This window comes from Orycteropus afer, unplaced genomic scaffold, assembly GCF_000298275.1.
Source record: "Orycteropus afer afer isolate SDZICR_OR568_19922 unplaced genomic scaffold, OryAfe1.0 scaffold00469, whole genome shotgun sequence".
NCBI lineage: Eukaryota > Metazoa > Chordata > Mammalia > Tubulidentata > Orycteropodidae > Orycteropus > Orycteropus afer.
This window is the reverse complement of record NW_006922056.1, coordinates 579069-592375: the sequence shown is the minus strand read 5'-3', so window position 1 is coordinate 592375 and position 13307 is coordinate 579069. Positions and strand designations below refer to the sequence as shown.

Genomic DNA, 13307 nt, shown 5'->3' with positions numbered 1-13307 from the left:
GGCGGCGGCGGCAGCCCGGGCGCGCGCTTCCTAGTGACGCAGGCGGCGGGGACGAGCACGCACGGTTGGGGCGAACCTTGTGACTTATTTGGCGCTCGGCGGAGAGGTGGGCGGTACTGTAAAATAAGGCCCGGCGGCGGCGCGCATACGCGGAAAGGGCGGCTTCTCTGCAATGAGGCGCAGACGCGGTTGCGTCTGGTCGCGGCGCTACCCGTCTTTCCGCGCAGGGCAGCCTGGGGCGGCTCTCAAGTTCTCTGGACCTCGTCCATTTCTGTGAAGGATGGCTGGTCGCCTCCAGCGCTGCTTTGTGCAGCCACCGGCGTGCTTGGCCTTTGTCCGCTCACGGCCTGACGAGCCCGAGAGTCGTTTGCCAGGAAGGTGATGAGATTCGCGAGCAGACGCCGCCCGAACCCGCTCCCATCCCGGCCGGGGCGAGCACCGGACCTCGGGAGGACGCCGAGGACGAACGCAAGGGTGGGCGAGTGGCGGGGGGAATGCCAAGGAGCACAGGGCTCCCGAAACGAGCAGACGCACCGCGCTTCCCCCAGCACTGTCAGCCCCGCGGCTCCGGACCATGGAGTGTGGGCTCCACTGGGAAGTCTCCATTTCAAGGTAAACTAAGAAATGCAGGAAAGGTTTGTGCACACGGTCGTGCATCACGGACCCTGCGGTGTGGGACAGTTGCTGCTTCAGAGCAGGTTCCTGTTCCGGGAAGACAGCAGCTCGTGGAGGGAAAGGCGCAGGAGCTAGTGTTGGTGACAGTTCGATGCGGGTGGCACACGAGGAGTAAGGCTGTGGACGGGAAGGGCTGCGTGGAGGACAGCCGGACGGGTGCAACCGACGACCTTCGCGCCTGCGCTTTCCCAACCGCGGCTCAGAGGAGGGCCCTGAGCGCCCCCTGCTGTGGGTGCGCGCAGGGCGCATTGAGTGTCCCCCGCGCTGGTGCTGTGGCCTCGCGAGGCCCCGGTGCGCCTCCGCCTTGACTGCGGCCCTCTGGCGCCTTCCTGCATACCCCATGGAATGCGGCCTGCCCCCTTCCCTCCCACCGTGTCCTAGCGGCGCTTCTCCCTCCCCAGCATCATGCGTCTCAGCAGATCTTTGCTGATTAAATCAGAGTGACACGCTCCCACCCCACCCCTAGCTGTCTCTGTCTGTCTCGCCTTTCAGGGTTCATGTGGGGAAAGAGCTTGGCCTCTGTGCCTGGCAATGTTATGGCACGGCCACGTGGGCACAGCGCCGTCCCCTCCCCAGCATGCGGCTGACCCTGGAGCCAGAGGCTTGGTAGGTGCAGGTTAACATCTCGGCTCGGCATGGGGAGGCTGAGGTCTGAACAGCAGGTAGGAAACGCTGTAGTGTGGGGGCATCACGGTAGACCTTGGGGCTTCTCACCAAGCACAGGAACCTCGTGTGAGGGTTGACTTTTGGATCGTGAACATCACTTTCCAGTCTACTCAATGGAGTTTCCGTTGACTGAGATCCAAGTCTAGTGTCAAGTCTAGCTGAGGACGGGGAGTCTGGTGGAGCTGGGGCCCTCTCCCTGCAGGCAGGGCCTTTGACTCGGCCGGGCCTTTCTTGCCGCGGACGAGCGTAACAGGGCCAGGGGAGGCCCCGTTAGGGACAGCACCTGCCCATGCTGTCATCGTCACCAGCTTAACGAGACACCCTGCTTGGAGGAGCCCAGGCACCGAGTGAGCACCAGCCATGTCCACCACACACAGTGATGTGGACAGAGCTGACGTAGTTTTAAGATACGGCCCCGGTTTCTTTACACCTCTGCCTTCCAAGGGGCAAACCGGACCCTCCCCCCAAGTGTAGGCTCTTGGTCACACTCTTCTACAGGTAGAATGTGACAGAAGTGATGGTGTGGTTGACAAGATTAATTCATTGCAGCTTCCTCCCTGCCCTTTGATGGATTTTCACTGGGGGGCACGTGGGGTCACCACGTTGAGAGGACACTCAAGCAGCCCATGAGGGTCCACGTCTGCAGTGCTGAGGCCTGCCAATAGCCGCCATGTGAGAGCACTTTGGAAGTGCCACCTCCAGCCCTCTGACCTCAGTCTCAGACAACATGCTGAATGGAACCTGAGACCCTGAGCCGTACATTTTGGGCCAGTTTGTCACACTGCAGTCCAGGACTAAAGCTTCTGAGGGCTTCCCAGGAGGGCTCTCACCTTTGCCTCTCTTTAAGGAAAAAGGATCGGTCTGTGAAAGGTGCCCCACTCCTATGCCATGTCACAGGCTCCCAGTGGTGACTGTCACTGAATGCTCACCCAAGCCCTCCTAAGGATTAGGGAGCCTTGGTCTCTGTGGTCAGCGTGGGCTTCTGGGGATGCCAGGGTGCATGTCTGTGTTCCCCAAACTCAGGCCCTTGAAGGTAGGCACACCTCGCACCTGAGGAGACTTTTGCATATGTTTCCTGTCCCCTGCTACACTTTGCAGCCCTGCAGATTTTTGGGGTCTCCACCTCAGCACCTGCTGTGTGTGTCCTGTACTCGCTGGATGGGGCAAGTGCTCGTGGCACACGGCCGAGCTGGCTCTCCTTTCGCCATGAGCAGCCACCTTCCCTGGGCCTGGCAGGCAGCCCATGTGTGAGCCCACCCCCAGTGGGCCCTTCCTTGTGGCTGGGGCCCATGGAACAGGCATACTCAGCAATGTGGGGGAGGTCTGAGAACTTTTACGTGCCCAGCCCCCATCCTGGGGTCACACCTGCAGCCTTGAGCATCAGCTGCCCGAGGGGTGACACAGTCCCTGTGCCATCATCCCACAGAGTGAGCCCAGAGCTCCGGCCTGAGACTGGTGTGGAAGGCAAATCTCTACCCTCTCAGGTAGGAAGGCCCAACCTGTCCTTTGTGGCAACTGACCACAGCAAACGGCTCTTCCCTGGGGAGAGCAAGGGTGCCCGGTCAGCAGCCGTGGCCCCTACCTCCTCTCTTGTACCCTAAATCCTTGGGCTCCTGAGAGGAAAGTGGGTTTGTGGTGTCATTTTCACACACAGCCATTTCTGAAACCCTCCAGCACCCTTTGCACAATGTAACATCACAGTAACAAAGATTAGATCTGACAGGCTCTGGTTTAAAGTAGCACACCACACACATGCCACAGAGAACAGCAGCGACTCTATGGCCTCGACTGGGCTGTGGAGGCAGGACACGGACGGTTGGGCGGTTTCACCCACTTCTGAAACAGTTGTTTGTTCTTCAGTCAGCTGTTGCGTTTTGTTTTTGAAGTTCACTTTCCCTGCGGGAATGAGCTGACTGCATAGGACACCTCCATGGGAAGACCTTCTGCCTTGCTCTCTTTCCACCTCCCTCCTGCATCTCACAAAGCCAGGTGTTGGGCACCACTGGGCTCTACTGGCTGTCATTCCCTTTGGCAGCTGTTGGATGGGCAGCGGTCCCACCGCAGGGTGTCAGGATCCACCCTGCCCCTGGCTGGTCCTGGAAGACCGGTGCCCTCCTTCACAGGTCTCCTGGCAGATGGAGGCCAGGGCCCTGGGGCTAAGGCTAGCAGGGATACTGGCTTGGCCGCCTCACTTTACACTGTACCATGGCCCTCCGTGTGGAAGGGGAGGGTGATACAGTGACACTAAGACGAGGACCTCTTCACACCCTGTGTGCAGGCAGGTGGCAGTACTCAAAAGGCCAGCACTGGGGGAGCTGAGGGAGGGGACGGACACAGTCCTGGGCGTTCTTGGCAGAAGAGGCCTGGAGCCAGGTCTCTGCTCTCCAGGCCCTGCCCACCAGGGAAAGGTGAGAACAGGAGGCTGCTTGGGGAGTCTGTCCCTTTCCCTCCCAATGCCTGAATCTGCAGGCATCTGGTCCCAGGGATCCTGTCCAATGCTGTTTCCTCTGGCTCCCTGAGGAGGACTTCGGCTGCCACCCACACCTGCCCAGGATGGGGGGAGGGGCAGAGCACCTGAAGGACAGTGGGCCTCACGAGGGTGCTGGGAGCCCTGGGGGAGTCAAGGCTTCCTTGGGCCAAGGCTCTTCAGAGAAGGGAGCATTTCTGAGTGAGTGGGGCCCAGGGAGTATCAATGCTCCCCATAACCCTCTCGGCCCAGGTGGCCTGCACTGAGTTCCTGTGGGGAATGCACACACTGCTAGGACACCCCATGCCTTCCCACTCCAGTCCCTGATCCATGACTGCAGCCCCCTGGAGCAAGTAACCCCCTCCCCCCCAGTGTACTGTCCCCTTGCCCCACAGGAAGACACTTCCCTGTTCCCTGAGCTGGCTCAGAGGATGCCCCCCATGAACGACACTGACCTAAAACACCTAGCATAAGGACCCCACATATCCATGCCACCGCTGCTTGGATTTATTAAGGTCAAATCCATATCTGCCAAGAGGCCGCAGAGCCCTCCACCCTGGGGCTCCTCCAGGGAGAGTCTGTAGTCAGTGAACAAGGACTGGACAGCTAAGACCGCGGGGAGGGAAGCGTGGAGCTGGGCACAGGGGAGGGGGCAGAGACGGGAGTCGCATCTAAACAAAGGAACAAAACCAAACCAGAACCCGACTGTGTACTTTTCTTGGCTCAGGACCCAGGTACCAGGTGTAGACAGACCGTTAGCCAGACATCTCCTCGCGCTGCTCCTTGTTCCTGCGCACCTCGGCGGCGTGCAGCTCCTGCAGACCAGGAGGGGGAAGTGCGGTGGGCAATCCTGCCCTCCTGTGTGGGCTCCGGAGTCCTGGGCCCTCCCAACCCCAGGCCACTCAGGTCCCAGCTGCGAGAGCTTGACCTAGGAAGACACCTTAGCGACCAAGACTGAGGAGCGAGGCAGGGAGAGGCCCCGGGTCATGGCCCCAAAGCGGCGGCCAGCTGCAGCTTAGGGGAGAAGCGGAAGTTGCACCTGAGGGAGGGGGTGGCTCTCAGGTGCCACTGGAGTTACACAAATGCCACCGAAACTTCCTGAAGGATGGTGGCTCTGGGCCTCCCTGGGGTAACCTGGCCCTACCCCTGTCCCCGCGCGGCCTGAGCACCAGCGGATGCCACGGACGGGGGAAGCCAAGGCTGGGTCCTGGGCGGGGAGGCTGGCTTGAGATCCTGCTCCTTTCTCTCTCAACGGTAGAAACTGCCTGCCTCCTCCTGGGCTGGCCCTGAAGCGGACCAGTGAGTCGCGCGGGCGCAGCGGGCAGGGACAAAGTCAAAGGATGGGGTTCCTGGGGGCTTCCTGGCCCCCGGCTACGTTAGGGAGCTCCTTCCCCCCTTACCTCGCACTGGGATGCGCTTCCTTCCGAGCCCTTAAGGGTTAACTAAAGTATTTGTTAGTGTTATGGTCACCGATACGAGGCCCAGGTACGCCCGGGGCGGGCACCTCCGGCGCCGCCTGATCAAGCTGGGCAAAGCCACCTGCGCCCCGGCCCTGTCCGAGCTCCGCCCATGCCACGCCCCTGACCCGCCTCCACACTAGCCTTGCCCCCGAGTTCCACCCCCAGCTCCGCCTCGCCTTTGGCTTTGCCCACACCCTAAGCTCTGCCCCGCCCCGAGCTCCGTCCCTGCACTGCCAAGCCTGCCCTGTGCTGCGCTCCCAAGGTCTTCATCGCACCTAGCTCCGCCTACACACCCAGCTCCGCCCCACCCCAGGGCTCCGCCCATGCCACGCCCCTCCGAGCCCACTCCTGTATCCCCGGCCCTGCCCTGAGCTCCGCCCTCGTCCCAACCTCCACCCCTGAGCCCGGCCCCGCCCCTATCTCCGCCCTGAGCCCCGCCCTGCGCACCTTCTCGCGCAGCCGCTCTCGCAGCGCCGCCAAGTGCGCCTCGCGAATCTCCTTGCTGAGCTCCATCTTGTAGTTAAGCTTCGCTTCCGCCAGGCGGCTGAAGTTGTTGTTGTCCTCCAGCGCCTTGTGCAGCACCTCGCGTTCGTGCTCGCGCCGCTCCGCCAGCTGCTTCAGCACCTGCGCCTCTTGCGACTGCGCACAGGCCGGAGAGTGCGTGAGCGGCCTTACCCATGGGGCGCCACTTCCGCCGCTGCTCGGTTCCCAGCGCCCGCCTGCGGCACGGTCCTCACCACACCTTCACTTGGCATCTCCGACGGCCTGGGGCCTCGTTGGGTGCCTTGGCCCCGGCGCTGCCCGGGGAGCAGCCTTCCGCCGTCACCCAGGCCTGGCATAGGTTTGGCCATAGGTGGGGAGGGCGAGGAGTCCCGCTCTGTCGCTCCCTGCTCTGCCCCTCCTCTCGAAAAAACTAAACCCACTGCCGTGGAGTCCATTCCGACTCACGGCGACCCCCACTGGGTTTCCGAGGCGATACATCTTTACGGAAGTAGATTGCCCCCGGCTTCCCTCCATGGAGTGGGTGGTGGGTTTGACCTGCTAACCTGATTAGCAGTCACATGGCTTAGGTACTGGGCCACTAGCGCGCCTTTGGCCCTCTGCTACTCCCTGCCTAAACCCGCACTTGCTCACCGTCCATGCACGGCTCAACTGGTCCTGCTGCCCTGGCCTCCAGCCAGCGCCCACCGGACACAGGCGTTCAAGGAGGCTGTCGTGCCGTCATTGGGGGTGACCACTTCCCCTTGGCCTGCTCTGGCCTTTCTACTTGTCCTTGGCCCTAGGCAGGTACCGGTTTCGCAGGTGGCCTGCTCTCCCTGCCTTCAAGCTGTGGGCCCTGGCTGGGCCTTTGTGTCCTCTCCCAAATGTCTGCTGAGCGCAAAGTGGGCGCTCACTGCACCAGTCTGAGCTCCCAATTAGGCCAGCTCAGCGGTGCAGTGGCCCCAGGAGGAGGAGGGAGTCAGGGAGCTCAGGGCTTCAGCAGCTGCAGCCGCTTCACTATCCAGCCCTGCAACCCCAGGAGGAGAGTAGGGACACAGACTTACAGGGTAATTAGCCCCAGGCATGACCTCCAGCCACGTGCCTGTCCCTACTGGTTAACCCTGCAGGGCCTGCGTCCCTGGGTCTCACTAGATCTTCCTGTGAGCGGACAAAGTCACTCACCTGCCAATGAGTTAGTGCTACTTTGGATACAGTGCCATGCCCCCCAACTCCCCACCCCTAAGTGTGTGTTTTAGTCTCTCCCGGGGCCACCATCTGACTCCTCCCAGCATGGCCAAGGGTGGGCCCCATAACTGTAGCTGCCTCTCATCTCCCTCAATGACTGCCAGCTTGGGGTGCCCCTCCCTGTCTCATTCCCACCTCGGGAGGGAAAGTCCAAGGATTCACAAGCCCCTCCCCAGCTCAGGCCCCTGTGCCTCAGGGCCCTTGTCCACGCTCTGTGCCCCCACACACACTGCCTAGTGGGCCGGGGTTCCCCACCTTCCTCCGCTCCTCAGCTGCCTCCAGCCGCTTCTGCAGCTCCTCCAGGGAGACGTCCTTCTTCTTGGGGGGGGAGGAGAGCACGGGGCTCTCTGGAGACAGGTCGGAGGGGGACTTAAGGATGACCTCAAAACTCTGGCCAGAGGCCCGCTGGTCCAGTTGTTTCACCTCCATGTCTGCAGGTTAAAGCAGACAGCTGCTCCCAGCTGCGCCAGGCCGGCTCACATGGGGCTCCCTGCTTTGGGTCCCAGGACCTGGCCCTCCCCTACCCACCTCCGTCTCCAGCAGGCAGCCAGACCAGGGGGCTTCAGGAGGCCTGGAAAGTAGGGACAGGCCCTGGCCGGCCCAGGGACACTCACCACCGTACTGGTAGATGGTGTTGGGGTGTGGCTGGGAGTAGAAGCAGGAGCAGATGAGCGACAGCACGGACAGCTCCTTCATCTTCTCCTTGTAGGCTGTGGGCACGAGGCTGGCCTGAGGACGCGGCCAGCACCACGCACCCAGGGCCCCTCCTCCCCCTAGCTGGGCTGGGCCCCTCTCTCCGATTCCGCCGCTGGGAGGACTCTTGTTGAGATTTTTGTCTTGTTCTCCTATTGGAGGGTGTTGGAATCTGACTTCCCTCCCTCTCACCTTGCTCTCATCCACCCACCCCTCCACACTTCCCATGTGTCTCCCGGTTTCTTGTGCTTCTCTCTCTACCTCAGACTCTGTCTCTCTATCTCCATTTCTGTTTCTCCGACTCTGTCTTGCTCTGGCTCTGCCTCTGGCCCTCTATGTTTCTGACTTTCCATCTCTGTCTGTATTTCTAACTCTCTCTTGGTCTCTGTCTCCCTTATCTCTTGCTGTTTCCCTCTGTGTGACTCTTTGTCAGTGTCTATCTCTCTGAGTCTGAGTGTCTCTCTGCCTCTCCATGGACTTGCCCTCTTCCTCTGACTCACAGACACCTGTCATCACAGGCAGACAAGAATGACCTGTGGCTCTCAAGGCCAGGTCTGGCACGGATGTGAAGCAGTTCATCATAGCCCCTGTGACAGCACTTCTGAGCCCACCTGTCCCTCCCACCCCAGATTACCCTGACGGCCATGTGACCACCTCGTGGATGAAGCCAGACCCTTGTCCCCCAGGCACTTTGGACTTGCCACAGATGACACCTACAGAGAGGGGAGCTGTCCGTTCAGCACCACCATGCCCTTTCAAATCACATGCTACCAGCTGGCATGGTCATCTACAAAGGAAAAGGAGGCCAACTTGGCCCCCACAACCCTGAGCCCTGCCAGGGGAGGGGAACACGCCCACTCTCAAAATTGAAATGATTTCGTTTCCATGTATGGCGAGCCCCAAAGCACACACTTTGTCTGGTGCAGGCCTCCCCAGCTGGGAGACCGACCGACAGCCTGCCCAACACAGCCGGCGCCGGAGCTGGGGCTGGGTGGAGTTACATGTGGCTGTGGGTCGTTTCTACCACACCTGCATGCCCCCAAGGTGAAGGCGGGGAGGGCAGCACGAGGAGGCTGAGCTGGAGCAGGACAGGCCCGGGTCCCAGCAGAGGCCAGGAAGGAAGGGACTGGGCCCTCTTGCCCCAATGCTGGCAGCACTGCCTCCCCTGCAGCTGACACCACCCCCAGTCTGACCTCTCACACCATCTCTCCTAATCACACATCACGGCCCTGAGTGGGTCCACCTTCCAGTCCAGGAGCCTGGGGCCTGACAGCAGTGCAAAGGCCCCCTGCCTCCAGCCTGAACTTTTCATGGGGAAGATGGTGCAGACTCATCAGGAGGGAGATTGGTTTGCAGACAGAGGTTGGAGGGGCCAATCCTGGTAGCTGTCACCTCAGCATGGGGGCCAGGTAGAGAACCTGCGTGAGCAGGGGTAAGGGGTCCAATGACAGGGGTCAGGGCTCTCGAGGTCATGGCCCTGCCCAGGGGACAAGCATCCCTTGAACAGGGGCAGGATTCTGCTGGGTTTCTCTCAGGCTGATGGCCTTCAAGGAGCTTCCCCTCCTCCCCCCACCCCGGGAAGACCACTGCTCAAAAAGCCGAGGAGCAGTGGCCCCCCAGGAAGGACCTGAGATGACACTCTGTGCTGGGGTCTGGCTGCAAGTGGGGGAGCAGGGGCAGGTGGACCAGCAGGTGGGGAGTAGGCAAACCTGGGAGATAGTGGGCAAAGGGGGCCAGGCCCTGAAGAGCAAGCAGGAGGCCAGAGGGACCTCTATTCTTGGACCTGGGGGCGAGGGACTTGAACGTCACTCTGGTCTTTGTTGCAGAGAGAAGGAGGCCAAGCCCAGACCCTCTAGGCCACTTCTCCCAAGGAAACCTCCAGAGCCTCAAGGACCCTCCCAGGGGCCACTCAAGGTGCCACAGCCCTAAGGCTCTCCTCTCTCCTGTTCACTGACCCTGGGAGTCTGCTGAGAGCACAGCTCTGCTGCTACCTGACCATGCAAAACTGCACACTGATTAGCTTCTACGTATGTGGGTGTTAGAAAGGCAGGCCTTAGCCAGCCTACAGAGTCATGGTCCCAGTAGTGGTAACAGCTCCCACAGGTGGGCACATCACTCCCATTGTCCCAACTGACCCTCAGGACCAGCCAGCAAAGGCAGATGCCTTGGTCACCTGGTTTCCACAGGAGGAGAATGCGGCTAAGAGAAGGCAAAGGGCCCACCTGGAGTCACTAAGCATGCCAGGCCGGAGCTGAAGCATGGAGGGTCTGCCAGATCTGGGAGGGTAGGGGCACCAGAGATGCCCACTCACCCCTGGAAGGGTCTGGAAGCTGCTGCTGACCACCCCCCAGGCGGCCCCTCCCTCACTAGTCAGAGTGCTCTCTGACAGTGGCAGGAACTCGGCGTGGTGGGGCTAGCCTTCCTCTGGGCAGGAGACTCTGGAAATGTGGCTGAAGGACAATCCAGGCACACACCGAGCGGCAGGACAACTGCACCCCCTGGCACGTCCCAGGTGTCACTCTGCTGGGCACTGGGGCCAGGCACGTCACCAAAAGAGCTCCTGTAACCCCAAGAGCAACTCCTAGGGGGTACTGCTACTATGGGCCCACCCAGATGGAGAACTGGAGGCCCTGAGGGCTAAGAGGGATAAGGCCACACAACTGGACAGAGGCAGACTCAGAATTGGTCAGGAGCAGAACCAGGGCAAGAGGCCACCCAGGAGGGACTCATAAGAGCCCGGTCCTCCCAAGCAGGTGAGGGGAATGATGCTCAAGGGAGGGTAGCTGCCAGGGCAGTGCAGGAAGACCTTTGGGGACACGCAGGAAGGGGATCCTGAGGTGATTCCACAGTGATGTGAAATTACAGAAGACAACGGTCATGACACACACCCCCCAGAGCAGAATGGGGGCCTGTTCTGACCAGACACCTCATCATTAACAATCCCAGGGTCACTTCAGCTGACTGGCAATGGCAACTCTCATGTCGCTGCCACCATCTGAAACGTCTCTGGGTAGGAGAGGCTCAGGGGAGGTCAGGACGCAGGACAGCCCCAGGAATGGCACCGTGGCACATCTGAGTGGTGGAGGCCATGCTGCAATCGGCTGTTACACCTACAGCTGCCCCTTTGTTCCCAACGGTGACTACTGGCTTGGGTTTTGTTCAGCATCCACTTTTAAGTTAAAGGAAGAACTGTGAGTACCGCAGCGTGTGGATGCTAGGATACCCATACACATCCTGGGACAGCGTGGGTGTCAGTGGGTGTCAGTGACAGGAAGTTGAAAGTCCACCCATGCTCTGAAGGCCACAGAAGGTGGGCGTAGCCAGGTCCCTCACCTTCAAATCTTTGTTGCGTGTGCCAGGGCAGGGACGATGCTACTGAGGGAGAACCCCTGAAGGGGACTCATAAGAAGAAAGTTCCCACCCATCCCTGTCCACTGGCCTTTGCCTGGACGTAATGTAATACAGACTAAAAGGACAGAGCCTCTGGGCCGCAGCCCCCTGCTCTCATTCTGCCCCAACGTCACAGTGTAAAAGCCTGTCCTAACATCCCCCGGGGGGGGGCGGTCATTGAGAGGGTTGGGACAGATGAAACCCCAAAGAACAAGCCACTTGAAGGGCGTGGTATGTGGCCGCTGACAGATCAGCAGACCCCTCTGGACAGGTGTCAGGGCCTGACAGGCCGGGCGGGGCCACGCGAGCTGGCCGAGCTCCTGCAGAAAGAAGTTAGCTCCATGGGCCCTGCTCTGGGGTGTCTGGACAAGACAGCATGGTCTGAGTCCTTGCGTCCAGGTGGCCCGGCGTCTTCCTGGTGCCCTCCACCCTAATCCCGTGGGGTGGGAACCAGGGCAGGAGGAGGGGCCCGCTGCCCTCGTAGCGAGGGTCCGCAGTGGCGGGGGTGGGGCAGGGACTGCATGATGGGTGGGGCGCGAGCGAGGCGACCGCAGTCTGGGGGGCTGGGAAAGGAGGAACCCTTCCCCCATCCAAAGCCCTGAGGCGCAGAGGGCGGTGGCTTTCGCCCCGCTGTCGCAGAGGGTGGTCCCCGGGGCCCGCGGCGAGGAGCGGCGACGCCAGGTGCGGGCGCGGCCTGCTTGGGGATGGCTCCTCGTCCCTGCCCGCAGCCCGCGCCCTCCCCTCTAGCGTAGGGCCGCAGCGGTCCCCCAAAGGCGCAAGCCCCTGGGGTCTGCGGTTCCTGGCGCTCCGGGTTCCCCGGCCGCACCCCGAGAACGCTCCACTCACGTCCTCGGAGGCCCCCCTTTCCGCGGCGTTCCCGGGCGGGTGGTCCTCACCCGCGCAGCGCCGCCAACCCCCCGGGGCGCCCCGACCCGCCGCCCTGGCCCTGGGCTCCTCTTCGCTGCTGTGCGCGAAATCCGGGACCCGCAACCCGGCCGGCCGCCAGCGTCGCGCGGGGCTGAGCCGGCAGCCGCACACCCTCCCCGGGCGCCTACCGGACACGGTGCTGGCCATGGTGCTGCGGGCGGCGGCGGTGCGGAGGCCGGAGCGCGCGGCTGCGGCTGCAGGGACTGAAGCTGCAGTGCCGGCGGGGCGGAGGGCGGGGGCGAGAGGAGGCGGCGCCGCGACGCGCCAGGGGCTGCGGCCCGTCAGAGGGACGCGGGGGAGGGGCGGAGGAGGAGGGACGGCAGGGAGGGGGCAGGCGGAGGGAGGCCAGCGCCCAGGGGCCCGGCGAGCGCCCAGGGGCCCGGCGAGCGCCCAGGGGCAGGCCCCCTTCTCACCAGCACCCACCCCCAGCTGGGGGTCTGCGAGATGCTGGAGGTGGTGGGCTGAGAGCCAAGCGTCAACCCGAGGGGCTGCTGCTGGAGCCTTGCCTGGAAGGCTCTGGGAGTGGAGTCTCCTCAAGGCCGGGAAGGATGACCCGCTGCTGCGGTGGCAGAGAAGATGGGCCTGAAGGCCGTAGGAGCTCCAGGTCAAGCAAGGGCTTTGGAGTGAGACAGAGATGGGTTCAAACCCCAGCCCTACTGCTTCCTCACGGTGTCACCTCCCAGGCCCCCATTTCTGGGGTGCAAGACAACACGCCGTGCCAGTGCCCAGCTTCCATGAGTGATGGGCTGGGGCTGAGCATGTGCTTCTGGTGGTGGGGGTAGCCCATCTGGCCCCTCCTTCTCCACTACAGAGATACTTTGGACTTGGGAAGTGCTGGCCAGAGGCCTTGGCCCTTTCCTGCCATGTCCTCACAGATAGGAAACCTGACAAAAAGGCCGTTGTCCTGGTTGAGAGATGCAGTCACCAAGACAGAAGGGAGGTGGCGCACCACAATAACAAACAGGCCAAGAGGGCCACTCTGGGACCCTCAGGGGACTTGGAGCAGGTGAGGCAGGCTCAGGAAGGGACAGGGCTGGGAGGGACTGAAGACCACTTTGGAGTGGGCCCAGCAGGGCCTATCAGGGTGGCACTGGGTCACTGACTCTAAGGTAGCTCCCCAGCCCCACACACCTGGTGTACACACCTGTGCAGCCCTGGGGCTGTCGGTCAATGGATGGTGAAGCTATGTTATGTGGCACAGTAGTCCTCAAGATGGGGTCACTCTTGCTGGCTGTTGTAAGAAGTCAGACAGGGAGGAGAAAGACCTCTGCTATTGAGATGGGGGCGGGGGACAGGAGTCTACA

The 13307-nt window shown here is 61.9% G+C and overlaps 1 protein-coding gene across 1 annotated transcript; it reads right to left on the bottom strand.

Moving 5' to 3' along the window:
- Positions 1-4563: 4563 nt before the first annotated feature.
- STMN3 (stathmin 3) lies at positions 4564-12150 on the bottom strand. The gene is made up of 5 exons (XM_007954664.2): positions 12132-12150; positions 7608-7703; positions 7249-7424; positions 5716-5907; positions 4564-4623 (listed from the first exon to the last, which is right to left on the bottom strand). Exons 1-5 carry the CDS (start codon positions 12148-12150, stop codon positions 4564-4566), a joined length of 543 nt encoding a protein of 180 aa, XP_007952855.1.
- Positions 12151-13307: the final 1157 nt, after the last annotated feature.